Genomic DNA, 25,461 nt, shown 5'->3' on the forward strand with positions numbered 1-25,461 from the left:
ATGTATCAACAGCAGATAGAAATACATTAGTAAATAGATTATATTGAAATACCGTTTGTTCTTTTACATGAATGGCAAAACGTTATTCAGTACGATTTTCTTTTAGTTTAATATTTAGCTTCAGCGACAAAATCTATTAATAAATGCAATTCATGGACGTTTTATACGTTATACAATATTTCCTTTTCTAATTATAACATCCAGCTTTAGAAAAATAGAGCGATCAAAACCTGACAAAAACAAACAAAAATCAAACAACACACAAAATCAAAACAAGTCTATCAAAAGAAGTACAGTATGCCTATATAAAAACATGTATTCATAATCATGATTACAATATGTCGAAGAAGATGTAGCAGTTTACATATACTTATGTTTTAATCTTCATGGTAACGCATTTACGTTACAACAGTGTATTGGTTTTAAAGACATGCTTGACGAATTGTCTGACAGCATTTTAGTAAAAAAAAGGGAAAGAAATATATGAGCCAAAATTTGGTAAAGGTAATCAAATTTTTAAACTGCTTATATCATTGCTTTATCATTTTCCACAAGACACTTTTATGAAAAGATGTTAAATATATCAAATAAATATTTATATCGGAAAGAAAATATGCATTTACATGGCCTCTAATATACAGTATTAATATTTTAATAGTTACTTTTGGAATGTTGTTAAAACAAGGATGTTTCCTTATCTGCAGAAAAAATATACATGTTTACATATTAAAACATCTTAAAAACCCGAGAAAAACGTGTGTCATACACATACATCTAAATATTGTAAATAAAATATAGTTCAAGTAACTGTCTATTTCTTCTTCACTTAAGACATGTGAGTGAGTTTACCAAGTGGTTAATTCCATTTGTACTGCTCTTTTCCAAAACGAAATTAGAGTAGTTAATAGAATTATAATATATAAACGTTTCTCATTTTCATTTAATGAGTGAAATCAGCAGTCTCTTGCATTTTATGTTTTATACATGTTTCACAAGACACATTTTAAGACATGTGAGTGAATTTATAAAGTGATTATTTCCATTTGTACTGCTCTTTTCCAAAACGAAATGATAAGAGTAGTAAATGGAATTATAATAAATACAAAACGAAATGATAAGAGTAGTTAATGGAATTATAATATATAACAGTTTCTCATTATCACATTATCATTTATTGAGTGAAATCAACAGTCTCTTACATTTTATGTTTTATACATGTTTCACAAGACAAGTTTTAAAAAATGTGAGTGAATTTATAAAGTGATTATTTACATTTGTACTGCTCTTTTCCAAAACGAAATGATAAGAGTAGTTAATGGAATTATTACATATACAAAACGAAATGATAAAAGTAGTTAATGGAATTATAATATATAAAAATGGAATTATAATATATAACAGTTTCTCATTATAATTTAATGAATGAAATTAGTAGTCTCTAACTTTTTATGTTTTATACATGTTTCACAAGACACATTTTAAGACATGTGAATGAATTTATAAAGTGATTATTTCCATTTGTACTGCTCTTTTCAAAAACGAAATGATAAGAGTAGTTAATGGAATTATAATATATAACAGTTTCTCCTTATCATTAAATGAATGAAATCAGTAGTCTCTTGCATTTTATGTTTTATACATGTTTCACAAGACACGTTTTCTCATTATCATTTAATGAGTGAAATCAGCAGTCTCTAACACTTTATGTTTTATACATGTTTCACAAGACATGTGAGTGAATAATATATACAAAACGAAATGATAAGAGTAGTTAATGGAATTATAATATATAACAGTTTCTCAATATCATTTATTGAATGAAATTAGTAGTTTCTTGCATTTTATGCTTTATACATGTTTCACAAGACACGTTTTTAGACATGTGAGTGAATTTATAAAGTGATAATTTCCATTTGTACTGCTCTTTTCCAAAACAAAATGATAAGAGTAGTTTATGGAATTATAATATATACAAAGCAAAATGATAAGAGTAGTTAATGGAAATATTTCAATATATAACAGTTTCTCATTATCATTTAATGAATGAAATCAGCAGTCTCTAACATTTTGTATTTTATACATTTTTCACAAGACACGTTTTAAGACATGTGACTGAATTTATTAACCCTTTACCTCATATATACGCGAAACAACGCACTTTCGACGACCCCCCCCCCTTTTAGGCCTGAAATAGTGAAAAAATGTCCTATTTGGGCCCCAAAACATGTTTTCGTATGAGAAATGTTGCTAAAAAAGTGAGCACTTTTTCGGCGCCGCCCCGCATCCAAAAATACATCAGGGGGTTGCCAGAAGGACGATGTGCCCCCGTCTGTTTGGGGGGTTTGAAGGGGGTGGGGGCGGAGTCCCCCTTATCGCCAAGAAAATTTTGGACTTGTTAGAGGCTTAAAATGGCCCCAGGTCGATCATAAGGTAACGTGTAACCAACACTGAAAAGCCTTTGACTCTACCTCAATCCCTTGAGAAGTTGCAGCACTTTAAAATAAATTTTGATGGAAAAAATCGAGGCAAAATAGTGATTTTTGGCAATTTTGAGATGTCCCCTCGTTGCCATGGTAACAGTCAATTTAAGACTGAGCATGTCGTTACGTTACAATGGTCCAGGCAATGGTCAAGTCAACATTTGTGCCAAGTTTGATTAGTATTGAAGCATTTCTCATAGTTTCATAGCAGTTTGAACTTGTAAGAGGAGGCTTTTCAGTGAAAATGGCCATTTTTCACAATATGCTCATGGGGGAAGGGTTAAGTGACTATTACCATTTGTACTGCTCTTTTCCAAAACGAAATTATAAGAGTAGTTTATGGAGTTATAATATATAACAGTTTCTCATTATCATTTAATGAATGAAATCAGTAGTCACTAACATTTTATGTTTTATACATGTTTCAAAAGACATGTGAGTGAATAATATATACAAAACGAAATGATAAGAGTAGTTAATGAAATTATAATAATTAACAAGTTCTCATTATCATTTAACGAATGAAATAAGTAGTTTCTTGCATTTTATGTTTTATACATGTTTCACAAGACACGTTTTTAGACATGTGATTTTTACAAAGTGATTATTTCCATTTGTACTGCTCTTTCCCAAAACGAAATGATAAGAGTAGTAAATGGAATTATAATATATACAAAACAAAATGATAAGAGTAAGTAATGGAATTATAATATATAAAAATGGGGCTTTTCAGTGAAAATGGCCATTTTTCACAATATGCTCATGGGGGAAGGGTTAAGTGACTATTACCATTTGTACTGCTCTTTTCCAAAACGAAATTATAAGAGTAGTTTATGGAGTTATAATATATAACAGTTTCTCATTATCATTTAATGAGTGAAATCAGCAGTCTCTAACATTTTATGTTTTATACATGTTTCACAAGACACATTTTAAGACATGTGAGTGAATTTATAAAGTGATTATTTCCATTTGTACTGCTCTTTCCCAAAACGAAATGATAAGAGTAGTAAATTGAATTATAATATATACAAAACAAAATGATAAGAGTAAGTAATGGAATTATAATATATAAAAATGGGGCTTTTCAGTGAAAATGGCCATTTTTCACAATATGCTCATGGGGGAAGGGTTAAGTGACTATTACCATTTGTACTGCTCTTTTCCAAAACGAAATTATAAGAGTAGTTTATGGAGTTATAATATATAACAGTTTCTCATTATCATTTAATGAGTGAAATCAGCAGTCTCTAACATTTTATGTTTTATACATGTTTCACAAGACACATTTTAAGACATGTGAGTGAATTTATAAAGTGATTATTTCCATTTGTACTGCTCTTTTCCAAAACGAAATTATAAGAGTAGTAAATGGAATTATAATATATTACAGTTTCTCATTATCATTTAATGAGTGAAATCAGCAGTCTCTAACATTTTATGTTTTAGACATGTTTCACAAGACACATTTTAAGACATGTGAGTGAATTTATAAAGTGATTATTTTCATTTGTACTGCTCTTTTCCAAAACGAAATTATAAGAGTAGTAAATGGAATTACAATATATAACAGTTTCTCATTATCATTTAATGAGTGAAATCAGAGGTTTCTAACATTTTATGTTTTATACATGTTTCACAAGACACGTTTTAAGACATGTGAGTGAATTTATAAAGTGATTATTTTCATTTGTACTGCTCTTTTCCAAAACGAAATAATAAGAGTAGTTAATGGAATTATAATATAGAACAGTTTCTCATTATCATTTAATGAGTGAAATCAGCAGTCTCTTGCATTTTATGATTTATACATTAATTTATTCAAACTTAATGGAATTTGTATTTTTTGTAACTATATCTTACTGTATTCAAAAATTTTATCAGTGGTTTTATAATGACAACAATTTGTTTTATTAAAAGCAAATGGCTTGTGTAATTGTGTGAAATATCCCATTAAAGAGAAAGCCTAAATATAAACAAATAAAATCAAATATATTTCACATCTGTATCTTTTTGATTTGCTAGTTATGTCGTACGCATGTTATAGCAGAATAATTTATACAAATTATAGTAAATATATATATATACATATATAATACAGCTATTTTCATTCTACACGTGCGTCAAGTATCAATGGTCTAAGGGAGTTAAATAGCCTAAATAGAGATTCAATGTTCAAATACTGTTTCTCCCTTGGTGCTAAACTGTGTAGTCACATGCATGCATACCTGCTATTTTTGTTTTTTAATGAAAAACAAAAACACCCGAATAATGCATGTATTCACAATAATACATTCTTTTGTAAGACTAAGATAGCACCGCAAATATTGAAACAGCACTAATTTTGTGTTTAAAATGTGATAAAAGCACGGTAGTTTCTTGCATCAAACTAAGCGTATCAGATTTCTACATAAAGAAAAGGAAGGCGTTTCAACTTACACAATGTTATTGCATTGCTTCGTTCACTTGTTTTTCATTTTCCACTCGAATCCACCCATTCCTACAATTTGACTGAGTAAACTGATATATTTATCAAGTAAACTTTCAAAAACCAAAAGCTCATTTTGATGGAGCTATCTTTTCTGTTATATTTAAAAGAAAATGCCTTCATTCAGAGTTATGGAGTAATGAAAGGCAACGTTCATTACATGATTTTTGTTTCAATTTATTTCTGTACGTTTCGATATTGGCCAATTTAATGAGAATCAATTAATTATTTATTTTCGTCTGAGCAAGCGTATTAGAAAATAAAGAATGCAAACTTGCTGCCTTACACGTTGGGTCTTCAATCAAATTTCGATGCCTCACCAAAACATTCACGCTCCAAGTGGTAGGAGACATTTGCAATAACTAACCAACACATATTTCAAGTATGGTACATGTAAATAAACTTTCTTTTACATAAAATTTTAAATTTGATAAGGCTATGAAGCAACGAATAAAAGGTCAATATTCCAACAATTCATATTAACATGAAGGAGGGCATAACTCATACAAATCTAAAGCATGCTACAGTAAATAATAAATATAAAATCATGGAACTATTTAATTAATAGCTTCCCAGCTTCTATGAATCAGAAGTCCTTAAAAGTTCGAAACTTAAATATTCAGAGACATTTGCATTATTAAAAACCTGGAAGTCAAACCAACATTTTAATACAGGACGATATCTCTTTCTGTGCTAATCTTTAATCTTAATGTTTCTACAACATTTATTGCCAAAATGTAGCATTTAGATTACCACTCAAAATAATTTTTTTAGATACCATTTCCCTTCAGTGATACAAACATTGTAATTAAAGCATTTAAAAAAATATTTTCATTATTTCACTTAAAACAAATTATTCATATTTTTAGATCAATCTTTCAGACTCGGTACATAGACAATGACTGTTTCAATGAGATGCCGTAACTATTCCTTATTATTTATAAGTAAGTACAAAATCTATTCACTCGTCATAATAATTCAGCAAGGTATCGCAATTTAGTTGAACAGTTAAGTTTTATCTGCAAATCAAAACCTTATGTCAAATATATGATTATAAATACGTGTCTAGTAAATTAAGTGCAAACCATTTTCCCAATTAGAATTTTGTTAAATATATTTTGAGTTCCAAAAACGTGTTTTTTTTAATTCATTGTTACATTGTAATATGAGTCATATATGTTACATATTTATTTCTAACTTCACTTTACATTTGTATTAAAACACTTAGTAAGATGTTCCTAAGGATGTAGATCCAAGAGAACTTTTGTTACCGGATGCGCATGTTGCTCCCGCTTCATCTGCAAATGGCTGCTTTTCATGTATGCCTACATAAGGTTGGCTCCCGAAATATCCAACGGCCTTTTCAAAGACGTGATTAACAAATTTATCATCGATAAGTAAAAAAAGTCCGCTTTCCTCGAATTGATTGTAAATATCGATTCTTCCAACTTCCTTGCAAATGGTTGAAATAAATGTATCTAAAACAAACAACGTATGAAATTCACAAAAAATACATTAATTAAACACGTTCATAGATATGATGAATCATTGGGTTAGATATTTTGAGATTTCCCAATGATTGATAATTGATTTTTTCACTTACTATGATACATACGCTCGTAGTAATTTATAAACAAAACTATTATACTTCTTTTTATACGAACTGAACTCATTTGCCGGTTTACTACTTATCCTGGTTCCCGGCGTTGATTGTAAAGTACGCCTAGCACAAGACAAAAATCGCCATACCGTATGTGCTATTTAAAGTATTGCATTTTTTTAAAATCAAAATGGCTATAAGTTTTATATATTTATTTAGTAAACATAATAATATTGGTTTTTAATGAATATTCAGATTGCGCAGATCTAAGTATGGTTCAACTAGATATTTATTCGGATAAAATATATTTCGGTCACGGTACCAATCTCGCTTTTGCACCATTTTATAACCACTGATGCCCTATCTATCAAAATTCCATTTTATTCAATTCCTTCCATTGTTTCTTCGTTAAGGGCGATGATAACCGCCGTATGCGATAGATATTTATAAATTTAAACTTCACCATTACCCGCTCTGCTAAAGCTGATGCTAGAGATGATAGACAGCAGCTGTTAGTTACCACTACTGTCCAAGCACAGACTCAATCAAACCGAGCCTGCAACATTTTCAATGTTGTCTGTAGAGATTCTGTATTTCTCTATTTTATAAAAGTCATGTATTTATGTTATGTAAATCTTTATATCAACTTTTCACAATGTGTTGATTTATTCTTGTTCTTTTAAAAATCTTGTTTTTTTTCTGGATATGTACAGCATCATGCTGACCTTATAAAATTTGAGTTTCAATTTAAAAGGCTAAAAATCTTATTGACCCCAGTAATAAGTTAATTTGATGGCCTTAACATGAAAGGCCATCTAACTTTGCAAATCAATCAACAATCTTTATTCAGTATTTAATGTTGAACATTCGATATTCGTTATTTCAAATATAATTTCAAAATAAATGTTGAGCCAGAAAATCAGTAAAACGTTCAATTCACAAATCCCGAGCTAGACAGTTGACATTCAGCAGTTTGTCAATTTGTCAATGTTATTATTTTAACCGTTGTAACCGCCCCTCGGGAAATGCTCGTACCCTCGCTAAAGAAAGATAGGGCTATGTCCGTCTTTATTTCACGGCGTCTCAACGCCGTGATATTGTGATGGGTATTTCTCGGTAGCATGGGCGCAAGTCACGTGACAAAATACCTTTCGATTTCTACAGCCGACATTTTATTGATTTTTACGCAATCATTGTACAGCCCATTTCCGTGAAAAGTTACATAGAAACAGTTTTTTTTCAAACCCATATAGAATCTAAACAGTATTTTATCAACACACGAAATATCAGTAATTTATATTAACACATTTCCGCTCATCCTTTCGACACGCTTGAGAAATTCGCCAGTTAACATGGCAGTATAAGCACAATGACCAGTTAAATGATTATGTATGGTGGCTGATTTACGCTATGTCGTATTTTCGCATCTTCGCCTCAAAATATGAAAATGCGAAAACAAGAAAGGACGACAAAGTTGGACTTATGTGTTCTCATGTCGGAGTAAATCTTTTCACGTGTAAAATGTATTTTGAACATTACATTTCTAAGTTTCTATATTTGCAGTTAAAAGCTTTAATTTTTTTTTTTTGAATAATTTCATTTTTCTTCGCAATAACACATTTTTTCTCTAAACTGAGACTTGGTTTTCCATAATAAACATTTTCACAATAAACATTCACCCTACCAGGTTGTACAATAATTTAATTTTGTCCGTAAATCAGTCTTTACCACAACATCAAACTTCATTCAGAATTCATGTCTCATTATTGTGGGCAAAATTCTGAGTTTCCTTTAGATATGAGCAGGAAAATGTTTTATTATCCCCCGCCGAAAATGCGAGGGGGATATAGAATTAGTCTCCGTCCGTCCACATTTTTTTGTCCGGAGCATATCTCAAAAAGTATCAACTTGAAACTTCATTTGTGATTTTTCAAACTTAATTTTTGTCCAGAGCATAACTAAAAAAAGCCTTTAAGATATCAACATAAAACTTCAAAGGTGGTTACATCTCACTTAGTGATAACTCTACCTTTCCTAATTTTGAGTTATTGCCCTTTGTTTTTTATACTTAATTTTCACCTGAGTGGAGTATAAATTAACTCAAAAAAATTGAGATGTCAATATGAAACTTCATAGGTGGATAGACTTTGTGAGGAGTAATGATGTGCGAAAGAATGATAACTCTACCCTTTTTAATTTCTTAGTTACTGCCATTTTTTATTTTTCATACTTTTTTGTCCGGAGCATGTCTCAAAAAGTGTTCGAGGTAACAACTTGAAACTTCATAGGCGGATAATTTTCATTGAGGAGGAGTGCAGCACATAAGAATAATAACAAACCGTGCATTATTTTTCAGTAATTGCCTTTTGTTATGTTTCATACTTAATTTTTGTCAAGAGTATAACTACAAAAGTCTTTGAGATATCAACATGAACCTTCATAGGTAGATAGATCTTACTCAGGCGGTTGCAGTGCGCAAGAGTGATAGCCCCACACTTCATAATTTTTTAGTTATTGCCCTTTGTTATTTTTCATTCTTATTTTTTCACCTGAGTGGAGCATAAGTCAAAAAGTCTTTGAGATGTCAACATGAAACTTTATAGGTGAATAGATCTTATTAACAAAGAATGATGTGCACAAGAATGATAACTCTATCCGTTATAATTGTTGAGTTATTGCCTTTTGTTATGTTTTATACGTTTTGTCCGGAGCTTATCTCAAAAGGTGTTCGAGGTTACAACTTGAAACTTCAGGTGGATAGATTTCATTTAGGAGGAATGCAGCATATAAGAATGATAACAAATCGTGCATTATTTTTCAGTTATTGCACAATGTTATTTTTCATACTTAATTTTTGTCCAGGTCATAACTAATAAAGTCTTTGAGATATCAACATTAAACTTCTTGGATAGATCTCACTCAAGTGGTGTACAGTACACAAGAATGATAAATAACTGCTTTACTACAAATACATGTACTTGGCTCTTGTAACAAGTTACATTATAATACTTAAAAACCTTCTTAACAAGTTAACATGTCAATTCAGCGCAATGCTATTTGGAGATACCTTATCATTATACTTAACTGTTGTGTTTTTTGTTTTTGTCGGGGGTGTTTTTTCTCTTTCTTTTTTTGTTTTTCGCCGTGACAATCACATTGCTGCATTTGCCAGCAATTTTTTACTTGTACATGACTTTGAATAAGACGCATGATTTACTGCGGAATGACACGATTTATTTTGCAAGTGGTTTATAAAATGCAAGTACATAAAATATTTACATATATCAGCTTTACACTTCATGGCCAATTTTAAATTTCTGTCTTTGTTGTAAACATTTTTCTTTTCATTTTCTTCATATAGAAAAACAATGTTTTCTTATCTCCGTATACAATGAACTGTGCAATTGTCTGTAGTTTACTGAGATTTTATTTCGTGGAACCAATGTTAAAAGAAAATCATTCGTTAAGATGAGTTGTCTCCACCAAAAGGGGAACTGTATTGCATTTGGAAAAACACATCGGTGTAAGAGCTGTTGCATTGCACTGTCTGAATTTTTCAATCTATCCACTTGTTGACTTTAAGAAACTAGGAAACAAGTTCGTTTTTGACGAAATTCAACTTTTAATCTTTTTTATTTTAATTTTGATATGATTTGATTAGTGCTGTGCGGACAAAGTTCTGCTTTCAAAAACTTAAATAACAGCCTTTTATATAGTAAAGCAAGGTCACACATGTGCTCTTTTATTTTGGTTAGATATGGTCTGATACCTTAAATATCTTTTTTACTACGTTTATTCTCAAATTTGATGTTTTATTGTTGGCCATTTGCTTTATTATAAAACGTTCAATCGGGATAAAATTAATCAATGATCAAGGCATCATGGTAAACCATTATATAAATAAGACACGAGTGTCGGATTCCTGGCAAATTACTACATTGACTGAAGCGTACCCGTCCTGTCACAGGACGAAACGTGTACTTCTAGTTCGGACGTAATTAAACTTTCAACGAAGAAAACTTGTATTTGCTAATAACACTGTAGCAATTTTGATGGATTGAAAGATTATATGCTGGCAAAATGAACATTTGCTCGGAAAAACGGAGGTGTATTATTTTTCAAATTAGGGAAATAATGTAAGTTTATCTATCTCATTCAAACTTTAAGTAAAATATCTGTTAAGTGGATGTAAGATAGAAAGTTTGTTTTATGTCTAAAACAGAAAGTGTCAGTTTTAATATTTTGAAGATGAAGATGCGGACTAACTGTAAATATGATTTATTTCGGATTTCTTCTCCTGAAAATTATCAAAACGGGTTAAATAAACACAAATTTAGGGGCAAATTACATAATAAGAAGCATAGTGACCACAATTTTTATTTCAGACATTGGCTTTAATGTACGAAATAAAATACTATTTAAACATTAGGGACAATGTTTTTCCATCTTTGGCTGAGTAAAAAAAGGATAAATTTCGTAAAAGTAAGACAATGACTTTTCATATGAAAAGGAAAGTTCTGTGAAACTAGTAATTCTGCCAATGAAGGTTGTCCCATTTAACTCATATTGTTAACAATCGTGTGCACCTCCTTTAAATATTAGCTTACTTGAGAACAATGTGCACAAGGTGTACTATTGTAATACCCTCGCGTCCTACGTCTGTCATCCGTCGTTAACATTTTACTTAAACGAAATCTCTTCCTAACACCCTGCCACACCAATAGTGTTGCAACTAAACAGGAATGACCCTTAGATGATCTCCTCCAAAAAAGGCTAAAATGAATCCGCTTTGCTGAACAAGATAATCGCCAGAGCTAAAGTAAGGGAATGCGCAAGTCAAATTAGAATTTGGTCATGGTTCAATTATTTTTGTACCCCTTTAACTTTGAAAATTAATTTAAAAAACTTTCAGTTTCCGTTCATTGTCTCCCCCAACAATTAAATACATTCAATTCAAATTAAACATATAAATTTCGACAAAGGAATGCAAATGTTAAGTTTGAATTTGGTCATGGTTCGATGATTTTTGACAGAGTTCTGCCTCTTTAACTTTGAAAAAAAAAAGAATTTTTTAATTTCCGTTCTTTATCTCCCCAAGTCAAATTTTCATACAGATTTGTCATACAAATGCGCAGGTCAAAATCGAATTTGGTCAAGGTTCGATGATTTTTGACATAGTTATGTTAACTTGGAAAAACTAGATTTTGGGTGATTCCAAAGTTTTTCGTCATTTTTGTTAACCCTTTACCTCATATATACGCGAAACAACGCACTTTCGACCCCCCCCCCCCTTTTTAGGCCTGAAATAGTGAAAAAAATGTCCTATTTGGGCCCCAAACACATGTTTTCGTTTGAGAAATGTTGCTCAAGAAAGTGAGCACTTTTTCGGCGCCGTCCCCCATCCAAAAGATACATCAGGGGGCTGCCAGAAGGGGGATGTGCCCCCTTCTGTTTGGGGGGTTTGAAGGGGGGCTGAGTCCCCCTCATTGCCAACAAAATTTTGGACTTGTGAGAGGCTAAAAATGACCCCAGGTCGATCATAAGGTAACGTGTAACCAATGCTGAAAAGCCTTTGACTCTATCTCAATCCCTTGAAAAGTTTCAGCACTTGAAATAAATTTTGATGGAACAAATCGAGGTAAATAGTGATTTTTGGCAATTTTGAGATGTCCCCTCGTTGCCATGGTAACAGGAAATTTAAGACTGAGCATGTCGTTACAAAGACAATGTTCCAGTCAACGTTTGTGCCAAGTTTGATTAGTATTAAAGCATTTGTCATAGTTTCATAGCAGTTTGAACTTAACAGGAGGCTCTACAGTGAAAACGGCCATTTTTCACAATATGCTCATGAGGGAAAGGGTTAAACTTTAGAAAAAGAGGAATTTTCAGTTTCCGTCAATTATCTCCCCAGTTGTACACATTTCATTCAAATTTAAGATAAGGATATGTCATAGAAATGCACATGACAAGTTCGAATTTGGTCATGTTTCAATAACTTTAGTTATAGAAATGAAAGTTTCCTCACTTACTTTCGTGGAAATGTTTGTATAAGATTGAAATCGCATGTACACATATTTAACCAGAAAATACAAGTGAAATTCAAATTTGGTTTTGGTCCAATGATTTTTGACAGAGATGTCTTTCTTGAACTTTGGTTGCATGCGGGGGAAATAGCTTTACGACACATTTTAGCTTGAATCTGAATATAGTCTGGAGATTGGCGAAGACTTAAATTTTGATAGATCCAAATCAAAAAATATTAACAAAACTATAAACGATGAGTATGTCATAATAACAGCGGTTTTTGGAACATAAAACATGGATAAATATGCATCAATATGATGTCCGGTTGCGGTTTGCGTAATCATTACTTATTTCTCTTGCATCCTTTAGCGAATAAAAGAATTCTAATGAGCAGTTAAAATTCAGTTATGGGTATTAAGTGGAACGATTCCATTCATTGACAAATATGATTCACATGTTTCGACTCCGTGGGTACACTTACAATATTGTTTTCAATATATTGTGTCTTTATGAAATTTATAGTTGTTAATAGAGGAGTGGATGTTGCGAATGTGCTTGAATGCATACAGAAAACTATTGCACCTGGAGTGTGAGATAAGCTTATAAAGATTTTATTTTCCAGAACTATATTAGCTACATTTATAGAATTTTCCTTACTCCTCAAAAGTTCACTAACGTAATATAAATAATAATATATTTTACTTCATTTCTATTAAGTTATCTACTTATTTTTCTAAAAAGGTAATGAATAGATGTGCTTATTGTGCACTCTATAAAAATGCCTTAATAACACAATACCTATATTCGGTACTCCTTGTAGATTTTCTATCTCTTTTTGCCATAGACCTTGTATGAGGAGACTCCTGTTTGCTCGAATACATTCTCTTATCACATCATTATCACCCCATTGCATTTTTCGAACAAGACGACTGCATTCGGCCTCGGTGAACTGTGAACTTATGTCACGCAACAGTTTTGTCAATTTGGGAAAGAATGAGCCAGCATTGATATCAGCACTTTCAACTGTATGCAATTAAAAATACATCAATTGAAATGATGTTGCATACAATATCATTCATATATGGATAATGATAGTTTAAGCATATTATAAAATGATCTCGAAAAAGTAATTATTCTATTGAACTGCAATAGAATGTGATTTATGGAATGCTATCTTCCAGAAACTACCAACATGAGGCATAGACAATATGAAATTTAATGAAACAATTATGAGAAAATAAAAAGACAAGTATTGTGTTGGCCTTCATTGTTTATCTAAAAATAATCAGACGCTACATCAATAATACTTCAAGCATCTTAATACAATTTGAAATTCTTTTTACCTAGTTTGAATGTAAAATAGGTCAATTTTTGTAGAAGAACATCCTCAGCTGTATTTCTATTTGACTTGAGGTCTTGAAGCAATATGGTCTCTTTTAACCTTTTCTCTTCATAATTCTTAATCTGCTTAAGCTGTTCGTCTTCGTCTTCCTTCAATTCTTGACATAACCGCAACAGATCTTTTCTTTTTAGCCGTTCTTGTATTTCAATCACGAACTTTTCTTTCATATGTAATAAGAAAATGTAAAGAAAAAGAACCTTAAGATACTATATTTAGCTGAAACATTGAATACCGAGTTAAATGCAGCGCCATTATCTTAGCTCAGTTAAGTGTTTTTGTAATTGTAACTTACGAAGTTTAATACTTATAAACATATAATTGGATAAGAAGTAACAAATACCGGTATTGGTATTCTCATAACATATTGCTTGAACAAAAATGTTGACAACATTCTTAGCGATTTGAAATTGACTTATTATTGTTTTATTCTAGAACGATTTATTATCTGCTATATACATATTTATACTTACCAATAACTTAAAAATTATTCCTTGTTTGTGTTCTTGTCACGTATAAAACTAAATGCTATCAACACAATTATTTCTTGTAGAAAAGACCTTTCATTATGGACTAATTCATTTTAAATATTAAGATAAATGTTTTACATTAACAAGGAATAAAAGTCACCAGAGTATAGACCCTTTCATTTAAGACCGTATTCAAGTTGTCGCCCTTGGGGGATATGTTGGTCAATGCCGATACGATTTAGTACAATAACAGAGGGATATAAAGATCTTAATCGTTTCTCTTGTTAGATTGGCAGATTAAATTTGTCAAAATTGTGTGTAATTGAATAATATATTACATACAAAAGATGGTGAAATGAATAAAAATGTTTACTATAATAATGTTAACGATTTGTTTTACGATAGTAGACCATATTGCTGGGTAACTGAGCATGATTACAATTTTCGTTACATTCTTAATAATGAAAATTTTACCAGGCAGTTAAATCGTACTAACTTGCTAATACCAAAGATATAGATAATCTATGTATGTCTCTGCTAATTATATATAAATACCTAAAAGATATTTTGTGTTTCAAAAATGTAAGGATTCTGTAGTTTCGAAAAACGGCTGCGTAATAATTAATTGCAAGATACTGGTTTATTAAAAATCATTTTGATTTAAGCATTACTAAGACAAAGAAAAACTACGATATAAATCTTTGTAATAACAATCAAAAAAATGTAAAGGCATAAAAAGTAAAAATCCTTTTGAATGTACATGACTTTATCCTATTTGTGTCGGCAAAAAATGCACTCTCAAAAAATCGTTCATCACACCAATATATTTAAGCTGGTAAAGTAATATTTTCAACTTGATACTTTTTAATTCATACTATGCTTATCAAATAATTTTAAAAAAATCACAAAAGTCAAGTTGTGAAACACGTTCACAGAAAATTGTTATTAACTGAATTATAATTTTACGTCTTTTTGACTGTGCCAGTTGGTAGGACTCTGGATCGATTATCAAATCAGTCAGGCATGACCAATAAAGACTCAAAGATGATCCACCATAAATATTTTGACAACTAACAAAAGTGACGTAATCTAATGTTATGTTATAACTCTAAAAAATGCACCCTGGTGATTTATGATATCACAGTCAAGTGCCGCTTGTATATATAACATATGCACCCTGTTAATTTATATGTTACGGCCGAGTGGCGCTTATATATACACATCTATCTATTTATGAAATTAGTTACTGGGAAAATGTCTTTATTTTTATAAGAATACTATAAGAATAGATTTTTAATATCAAAATTATCTTATTATCGTCTGTTGCGAATCTAAAATTATTAAAGTCAATGCCACATGGTTTTCGTTCTTTCCGGAATATTTATAAAATTATATCCTTCACTGGTTCTTTAAAAATGTTTTATACGGCATAATGATAATTCAGTAAGTAATGACAGAATGCAGTCTGTTATTGTTCTATTAAAGCTTGAAAAACAATCATTAAAAGACATTGGCAATCTTATTTTCATGTTTGTCATAAATACGCCGGAATTTTCTAAATGACAGAAAATAACACAGAAAACTTAAATTTAATAGGCAATTTCAGTGTGTATAGGTAAAAATATTAAAATTTGATTTAGTTACTGGCATTAGAGAAAATCGAGATCTAAAAGAAATATTCAGTTTGAAATTTCGCTGTTTAACTCCGTATAGAGAATTAATCTCAATCTTTGTTTTTGTATTTTTTCTATTGTCTTGATATTGAATCTCTGTATGCATGCGTACATTTTTACATGTCTTAATTGAACGATCAGTATTTTTCGGCATTAAACTTTTCAATAAGCTAACATTCTATGCGGCCTGCATTGCTTTATCCCCCATTTATGTCACATCTGGTAAGGGAAGTAACTCATCCCTGACTGTTATCGCTTAAGTAGAGGGTCTATAGGAGTTAAATATACTGATTTTTTTGTATTGTAAACTTTCATCCATAAATGTGTTCGAATTCGTATGAAGCGCCCAAATGTATGACCTAAGATGCGTTAAATTATCCAATTTTCAGATTACAACACGGCCGTCATCACTGAAGGGGTTGTACAAATACACTTTGAAAAAAAAATCGAATCTGCTCCTCTTGATTTAAGACAATTTTTTGTTTACCTTAACACGATTGATTTCGGTAATCAACGCGTAGTTAAGTTATACAGTAATCACAATAGAATACATATAGTCAAAGAAGACGAAGGGAGTAATTGAGAAGCGATGAAAACGTTTGCACTGTTCGGGCCACCAAGCAATCGTAGGTTCCCGGCTATATTTAATTAAGCTTAATGCTGTTGAACTGTTGCGTAATGCTATACTGATAATCTTAAAGTTCTATGTTTAGAATTGCAATTCGTACTGCTTCATATCAGAAATGGTGCGAACTGCTATAGTGATAAATTTCCTTCAAATCGTATAGAAAGTATCATGGCTTTTAACCTTTTCTAACATGAAACAGCAATGATATTACAATTGCAAGATATAAGTTTGTAGTGGCATGAAAACAACTGTCTATACCAAGAACAGCACATGAAAAACCAAGTTGTTATTGGTAGACATTTACAATATATGCAATTAAACAAGAGCTGTCGGTAGGAAAGCACGCTCGACTATTCTTAGTGCTTGATAATAAAAGAGCATTGATGATTTTCTTATTTAACAAATTGGTCGATTTTTTCTTAAAATCAATGTACAGTTATAGGCCTTGGAAAGAGTCCTATTATGGTCTCAAAGAAGTGTATAAAATTTCAACTTGATTTAAAGTCAGATGTCAGCGGAATATAAAAATATATGAGGTGGTATGCAAACTTTAATATATTGCTAAGTCGTAAAATGGGTAAAATTCTGTATAGATGCTTTATAGAGTTACCTCCTCTTGTCTTCAGATTGGGTGCATTATGGTCAACAAGTGTGCTAAGTTTCAAAGCCATATGTTAATGGACTTTGTAAATATTTGAGGTGTCAAAAAAAACTTTTACATAAATTCTAAGTAAAAAAGGAACAAAATTCTGTCAATCTGCTTGATAGAGTTACCTCCCGCTGTGTACACATTGGAGGCATGTCGGTGAACATGTGTGCAAAATTTCACTGCCACATATAAATGGACTTTGAACATATTTGAGGTGTTTCAAATCTTTAACGTTCATTCTAAGTCGAAAAAGGGACATAATTCTGTCAAAATGCTGACGCTCTGGTGACTAGTATTGCTCTACTTATTCTTATCGAATAGTCGAGCTAAAAATTAAGCATGACACATTAAACAGAGAGAAGAATACACTTTTTTCATGAATTATCTTCCATAATGCAATCACACGCAATCGGCATCTCAAGTGACATTAATTGATAAAATTAATTGACAAATAAATGTTGAAAATGGGTAAAGTATGCAGGAATATCTTAAGTGATATAGAACACAACTTCATAGTTAAAATTATACAATATTCAGTTTTACCTGGATTTATAAACTTCTCCAAACTTTCCATTTTTTGGAACATCAATCCAGAAATCAGAAGAGACTTGTCTAACTCAATACTTTTACTAATTGCATCGACATCCTCTGAGACAAGCATACTTGAAAGCTCCTCACGCTCACTTTCAGTCAGTAACATATACAGCCCTTTGAATTTTTGTACAATATTAGCTATTGAACTGGGATCAATCTTGGTCTGCTGAAATGCACCTGTAATAATGATATAATTATAATATACAAATTATAATTGCTCAGCACTACATAATGATCTTATAATTGTACATCAGTAAATAAGTGAATAAATTATGTCCTGAATACAAGGTGACTTCCTTTAGTAAACTATGAATTAACTTATTCATTTGTGCAAACACTTTTTAGGCATACTCATTATATCGTTCGGCGCGGTATAATTAGTAATGTATATAAATCCATCCCCTCCCGCCCCAGCCCCCTCCAAAAAGAGAGAAAAACATAAACAAATGGAAATCTCCTGATTCTATCGTTTTGACATCCTTCTTTATTTAGTATCATTTATAATTTTTGTATAGTATCTTCATGTATTCTTCGTTGAGATATTCTTTCAGTCTAGGTTCCTATGTGCCTAAAACATGCTATGCATATGAATAAAATAGAGATAAATAAGACCTGACCAGAGAACTATGCTAATGATTTAAGAATACCCATATTGAAAAATAAACAAAGGCCGATTAAAATTCCATATGAGGTGAAAGGGTACATAGGTCTATGATGTATAAGTTATCAACATACATGTGATAATGTATCACTCTCGTACAACATCCGATATTTAAGTCTTTATTTGAATCATTCTTTAATTCAAATAGATAGTCGGAAAAAAATTATTAAAAATGCCATTCAAACTCTTTGGCATCTTGCAATGATGAACTTTTATACGACATTATATAATTTAATTTACAAACTACATGGTACGATTGCTTACAAGATTAAGTATAAATTAAGTCAATTATAAGAAAAAAACATTACAATTTGTTTAACTTTAAACTGCAAGGGAAAAAATAACTTTTCAGCTTAATTACGCCTTATATATCAAAACATTTGTAATTCTATATGATATTTTGTCTTTCGTGCTCGAACACAAACTAAACAGTTTGAATGGCTATATGACTTAAATTAGAAAAAAAATCATGCAACCTTGTTTGAATGTAAGAGTTTCTGCGAACATGATGACTATCTCTTGAGGTGTCTTCGATTTATGCTCAAGATGCCGAATAAGCTGCTTGTGAATCTGTATTTTTTCTTGTTGTTTCTTTTCTTCTTTAACCTCTTGTACAAATGTATTGTACAAACTTAGAAGATCTAAACCAATCGTTTGTCCACATCGAGCAAGTATGTCATCTAAAACATGTTTCAAAAGACTAAAGGTATTGCAATTAAGATTATAGCTGCTTTCGTGCTGTATCATCTTCCGTACAAAATGTACAATTGCATTTAAAATTTCTGAATGCGAAATAAAATTATCCTCCTAAAATATCTACAAATATTTGCTGATAAAGTGCTCGCTTACCATTTTTACAGTACAGGACGTAATTGACAAGATTCACCCAAGAAAAAGTATTATTCTTATATTGATTTATTTCTATTCCACGGGGGAGAATCACTGATGGCGGAGGCATGTCTAGGTCTTTCCTTCTTTTATTTTTTTTTCTCGCACACATTATATAGATTCATTGCAATACCGAAATTAAGGAATACTTGTTGGTAGTCTGTATAAAATATTTTCCAAATGAACACTCTATTCAAAAATGACTGATATACAGAAAATCCACTAAGCAGAAAAATGCACCATACGTTATCACTGATATTTTGTGCGTCATACGTTATCATTTCCGGAAATGCCTCGATATTAATATCTATACCCGTAAATCTAGCCAGAATCAGCATGCATGCTTAGATGACAACATATTACAACTTTTTAAAGTCAGTGGTTTCAGTTAATATGCATGCATGTGTATGTAAAAGAAACAGTGAATTTGAGAGAAAAAGCAGTACGTTATCACGATCAAACCGGCGGAAAATTATCTCGCTTCAAATCTGGTTACGCGCATTTCAGATAAAGTATGGGACGAAACATCACTAAATAAAATCCTTTGAGCCCGGACAATTATGGACAAGGCTATTATATGTACCATTACACCGGAACATCACGTATTTCGGAGAAAAAGGGGAAACACTTATTTTTCGACTGCATCCGTCATCTTGTTTGTTTGGGTAACAAATGGCGTAATTCTCTCCCGTGATTTCTTTAGTATCATATTCCAATAAAATGTCTATAAAATAACAAAATTAGCAATTTCAGATGATGTTTATTTTAATAATGTTATTATAAATACTGCGTCATGAACTTGTCGTGTGGAAACTTACTTATCAGCGGGAACAATGGCAGTTTAAAGTTAATCCGTAAACGGATGTTGTAAAAAGTTGCTATTTTCTCAGTTTTGACTTTTTTAAGAAGTTTAAAGGAGGTAAATAAGTATTCAAATATGGATGGTGATGAAATAAACTTTGCTCCATATGGTGTTAATGATAAAAGGGATATTTTTGTATGTGTATTTTGGTAAAAAAAATGTGACAATACTTATATGAAGGTGTTGACAGTTTATTTAATAATATAAACCTTGGCATTTGTAATAGGCGATAATAATTTAATTTTAAATTGATTATTAATTCAGTTTTTGAGAAAGGATATGTAACTACTTAATGCAAAAGTTATATGTTTGTCACAATCGCAACTACTCGGCCCTTTCCGTCAGTCTTCGGATAAGGACCTGGAACACAATAGTATCAATAAACAGAACGGATGCGGTATTTCGGTCAAACCTACGCTAAGAAACTAAACATGTAAACAAATAGTAATTAAATGTTGGGAGTTGTTGACAAGTTTATTTTCAATATATGTAGTAAAAGTCCACCTGAAATAAGTGACTTCATAGGTACAAAAGAAAACAATACATTATTGATATATTTATTTATGGCTGAAGAAACCGACCTGTTGACCTGTTGACCTGTTAACATATAGTCGGATTTGTTTAAAATTGAACATCAGTGGGCATATTTAAATTTCAAATTGTTGTCAGACATATTTTCAAGCATAAGAGTACCGGAACAGACATTAGATGTGAAATAAATGCATTCGTGTTACATTATCTGTGTTTCTGTTTACATCTGAAACCACGTGGTAGAACTACTGGCAATCCGTATTGTTTCAGAGGTTATTATAGACAAGTAAAAAATTGCTGGGAAATGCAGCAATATGAGTGTCACGGCGAAAAACAAAACACCCATCCCCCCACAAAAAACAACAACAAAAAACAGTTAAATATATTGATAAGGTATCTCCAAATAGCATTGTGTTGAATTGACATGATAACTTGTTCAGAAGGTTTTTAAATATCATAATGTAACTTGTTACAAGAGCCATGTTTATGTAGTAGAGTAGAATAATTATCTTTCTTGTGTACTGCATACCTCTTGAGTGAGATTTATACACCTATGAAGGTTCATGTTGATATCTCAAAGGCTTTTGTAGTTATGCTCTGGACAAAGTTAAGTATGAAAAATAACAAAGGGCAATAACTGAAAAATAATGCACGGTAGGTTAAATGTCTTGTGCGCTGCACTCCTCATCAATGAGATCTATCCACCTATGAAGTTTCAAGTTGATACCTCCAACACCTTTTTGAGATAAGTTTCGGACAAAAAGTATGAAAAATAACAAATGGCAATAACTAACAAAATATAAAGGGTATCATTCTTGCGCACAACATTCCTCCCCAATAAGATCTATCCACCTATGAAGTTTCATGTTGTCATTTCAAAGACTTTTTCAGAAGTATGCTCCACTCAGGTGAAACATTTAGTATATTATAACAAAGGGCAATAACTCAAAAATTATGAAGGGTAGAGTTATCACTCTTTTGCACTGCATACCTCCTGAGTAAGATCTATCCACCTATGAAGTTTCATGTTGATATCTCAAATGCTTTTGTAGTTATACCCTGGACAAAAATAAAGTATGAAAAATAACAAAGTGCAATAACTGAAAAAACAGTGCACGGTAGGTTATCATTCTAGTGTGCTGCACTGCTCCCCAATAAGATCTATCCACCTATGAAGTTTCAAGTTGTTACCTCTCACTCTTTTTGAGATAAGCTCCGGACAAAAAGTATGAAAAATAACAAATGGCAATAACTAAAACATTATAAAGGATAGATTTATCATTCTTGCGCACAATATTCCTCCTCAAAAAGATCTATCCACCTATGAAGTTTCATGTTGACATTTCAAAGACTTTTTCAGAGATATGCTCCACTCAGGGGAAAAATTTAGTGTGGAAAATAACAAAGGGCAATAACTCAAAAATTATGAAGGGTAGAGTTATCACTCTTTTGCACTGCATACCTCCTGAGTGAGATCTATCCACTTTTGAAAGTTCATGTTGATATCTCAAAGGCTTTTTGAGTTATGCTCTGGACAAAAAATGAGATTGAAGAATAACAAAGGGCAATAATGAAAAAATATGCAGGGTAGATTTATCATTCTTGTGCACTGCACTTTTCCTAAATATGATTTATCCACCAATGAAGTTTCAAGTTGATATCTCCACCTATGAAGTTTCAAATTGATACTTTTTGAGATATGCTCTGGACAATAATGTAGACGGACGGACGGAAGGACAGACGGACGGATGGAGACTAATTCTATATCCTCCACCGTCTTTTCGGCGGGGGTAATAAAACATTTTCTTGCTTATATCTAAAGGAAACTCAGAATTTTGCTCACAATAACTAGACATGAATTCTGAATGAAGTTTGATGTTGTGGTAAAAACCGATTTAAGGACCAAATTAAGTTATTTTACAACCTGGTATGGTGAATGTTTATTGTGAAACGCATATAGAAAAACCAAGTCTCACATTTTAGAGAATTGCGCAAGAAAAATGAAATTATTAAAAAAACAGACAATTTAAGTTCTTAATTGCAAATATAGAAACTTAGGAATGTAATGTTCAAAGACATTTTACACGTGAAAAGATTTTTTAATAAAGGTTTAGAAACGTTTTCATTTTGCGTGCGTTTTAGCGTGCGTATATCGCTTAGCGTATTTCGTTTAACGCCTTATCGTTTTCCGTGTATTGTTTTTCGTTTATCGTGCGTTTGAGAGTGTGCGTTTGCTATCGTTTAGCGTGCGCATGTGTCCATTTATCGTTTGGTCCAGAATGTGTAAATAACGTGCGTCTGCTTCTGTTATTAGTTTAGAACATATAGTCTAAGCTACTTTATATGATAATATTTGACAGTTTTTTGTCGTTTTTTTTTTCAAGTAAAATATTTTCTATAAATAACATAAATTTAGCGTTGTTAACTCTAACATTCGATCTAGTTTGAGACCCTATGATGAAGTATCATGAACACCGGACATCGACGCACGATATTCACACCGGAATACATTTTTAGACAGACTGTCCGAATCCTATTTAGGGTGATATTAAATTTAGACAATTCCTTACCATTTTTCTTATTTCTTTTTCTTATTAACATATTTTTTATTGATATGTAACAGCCTGGTAGGGACTCGAAGCCATGTACATTAACCAGTGTTTATCGCAGTTCTTCCCGCTGAGGTATTCGGCCGCTTACACTTTATTCCCCTAAATACTGAACAGTTCTAAACCGTACTTCCCTGCTATATATTATGCAAATATTCAAATATTTTCTCGAATTTCCCAGGGTTACAGAGCAATGTGAATTAAATTCTTAGCCATATGGCAGTCAAAGGGACCCTAACTCGTGACCCTCAGATTACCACACTGCGTCTCTACCGACTGAGCTGTCGGTAATAGGACATTTCAAACCATGGACGTTTCGAACCAGACATTTCGGACCACATTTTGGGACACTTCGGACCATATTAAGGGACATTTCGGACCAGATTTTTGGATATTTCGGACCATGTGTTGGACATTTCGGATCATGCGTTAGACACTTCGGACCACTGTTTTGGACATTTCGGACCATGTGTTGGACATTTCGGACCAGAATAAATATCTTTTTTTTATATATTATGCATCAATTATTCTATAAACTAAAGTGTAACTTTAGAATATATGAGACACCATAGGAAGATTTTACACCTATCCCGATTTAGATTTTATATATTTTGCACTATAAATGAAGAAATTTAAAAAACAAACTAGAAATGTTTTAATGACACACGTTTGCAGACAATTTATTATGATATGATCAACTTTCATGGCTATTATTTTTATTTTATTTTTTTAATATTAAAACATTGCAAACGTTCAGAAATACATAAATGAATTATGATATAAATATTTTACATGGATAGTCAAAACAATGGTAATATAAGCTTGTCAGAAAATGTGAAAATCTCGTCGGACAGGTCATTACTGCATCATAAAACATAAAAATGTCAAATATTTGTTGTATTTATTATTAGAAAATATTGTAAATACATCCTGAAAAAACAAATAATTACATATTAAAAGGAATATATGTTCTGGTTAGAATTGTCCCCATCATGATCCGAAATGACCATCACAAGGTCCGATATGTCCAAAAATCTGGTCCAAAATGACCAAAAAATCTGGTCCGAAAAGTCCATGGTCCGAAATGTGCGTAATTCGAGCTGTCCGGCCGCTTACACCTTTTAAGAGCTTAAAAGTGAACACCTCTTACCCATGACATATACGGTTAGATAGCTTTTAAAAACCGGTAAATTAATTTTCAATTAACACGCATTGAAAAAAAAAAACCCAATATACATCAGGTACGTATGTTAATTACCAACTCAGCCACCAAAAAATTTAGTCTTATACAAGAGTGCAAGAAAACACCTACTCTGTTAAAAGTCTGAAGTGGGATTGATTCTGCTCTAGAACTGAATATTGAAACCAGTGTCCCTCCAACATATAAATAAGACGTCACATCAATAAATTCATTCAGTAAATCTGTCCCAAAGTTACATGTACATGTAATTACAACATACAGGCTTAGCCAACCTTAACAATATTCCCATTACTCTATAATAGAAAAAAATATAAGCCAGCTCAGACTTGGTTTAAACTTATAATTGGGCTGTCAAATTAAGCCATTAAAGCTCCATTTACACTGTCCTGGTAATGGCCACGGTATTACTACTGTGTCTCAAACTGTTGAACCGGAGTATTCCATGTTGTTTTTCAAAAAAATCAAATTGCGTTTACACATCTCTGGCAAAGCCAAGGCCAGGTGCATTCCTGTCTTTTAGTACCCAATATAACACAGGCTATATACAGTTAAGTGCAGATGCTAACCCGGTGTATTCCTGGTTGATCCCTTCGAGACCCGCCTACAAACGGTTTCATCACCATCCATCCCAACCATCACTGGTTTCACCACGGTTGAGCTACGGGTGATGCCGGTATTGTCCCGGGGATGCCCCGGTAATGCGC

At 31.8% G+C, this 25,461-nt stretch overlaps 1 protein-coding gene across 1 annotated transcript in view; it reads right to left on the minus strand.

Moving 5' to 3' along the window:
• Positions 1-3,505: 3,505 nt before the first annotated feature.
• The window catches only part of LOC132712715 (uncharacterized), a 34,571-nt gene continuing 12,615 nt past the window's right edge, over positions 3,506-25,461 (minus strand). The window contains exons 6-10 of the mRNA XM_060695136.1: positions 19,143-19,346; positions 17,955-18,182; positions 13,936-14,154; positions 13,391-13,615; positions 3,506-6,446 (exon numbers count right to left, since the gene is read on the minus strand). Coding sequence (XP_060551119.1) covers positions 6,193-6,446; positions 13,391-13,615; positions 13,936-14,154; positions 17,955-18,182; positions 19,143-19,346 — 1,130 coding nt within the window. The 3' untranslated portion in view covers positions 3,506-6,192. The remainder of the gene's footprint in view (positions 6,447-13,390; positions 13,616-13,935; positions 14,155-17,954; positions 18,183-19,142; positions 19,347-25,461) is intronic.

This window comes from Ruditapes philippinarum, unplaced genomic scaffold (genome assembly GCF_026571515.1).
Source record: "Ruditapes philippinarum isolate M1 unplaced genomic scaffold, ASM2657151v2 ctg6734_1_1_1_1, whole genome shotgun sequence".
Taxonomy (NCBI): Eukaryota; Metazoa; Mollusca; class Bivalvia; order Venerida; family Veneridae; genus Ruditapes; species Ruditapes philippinarum.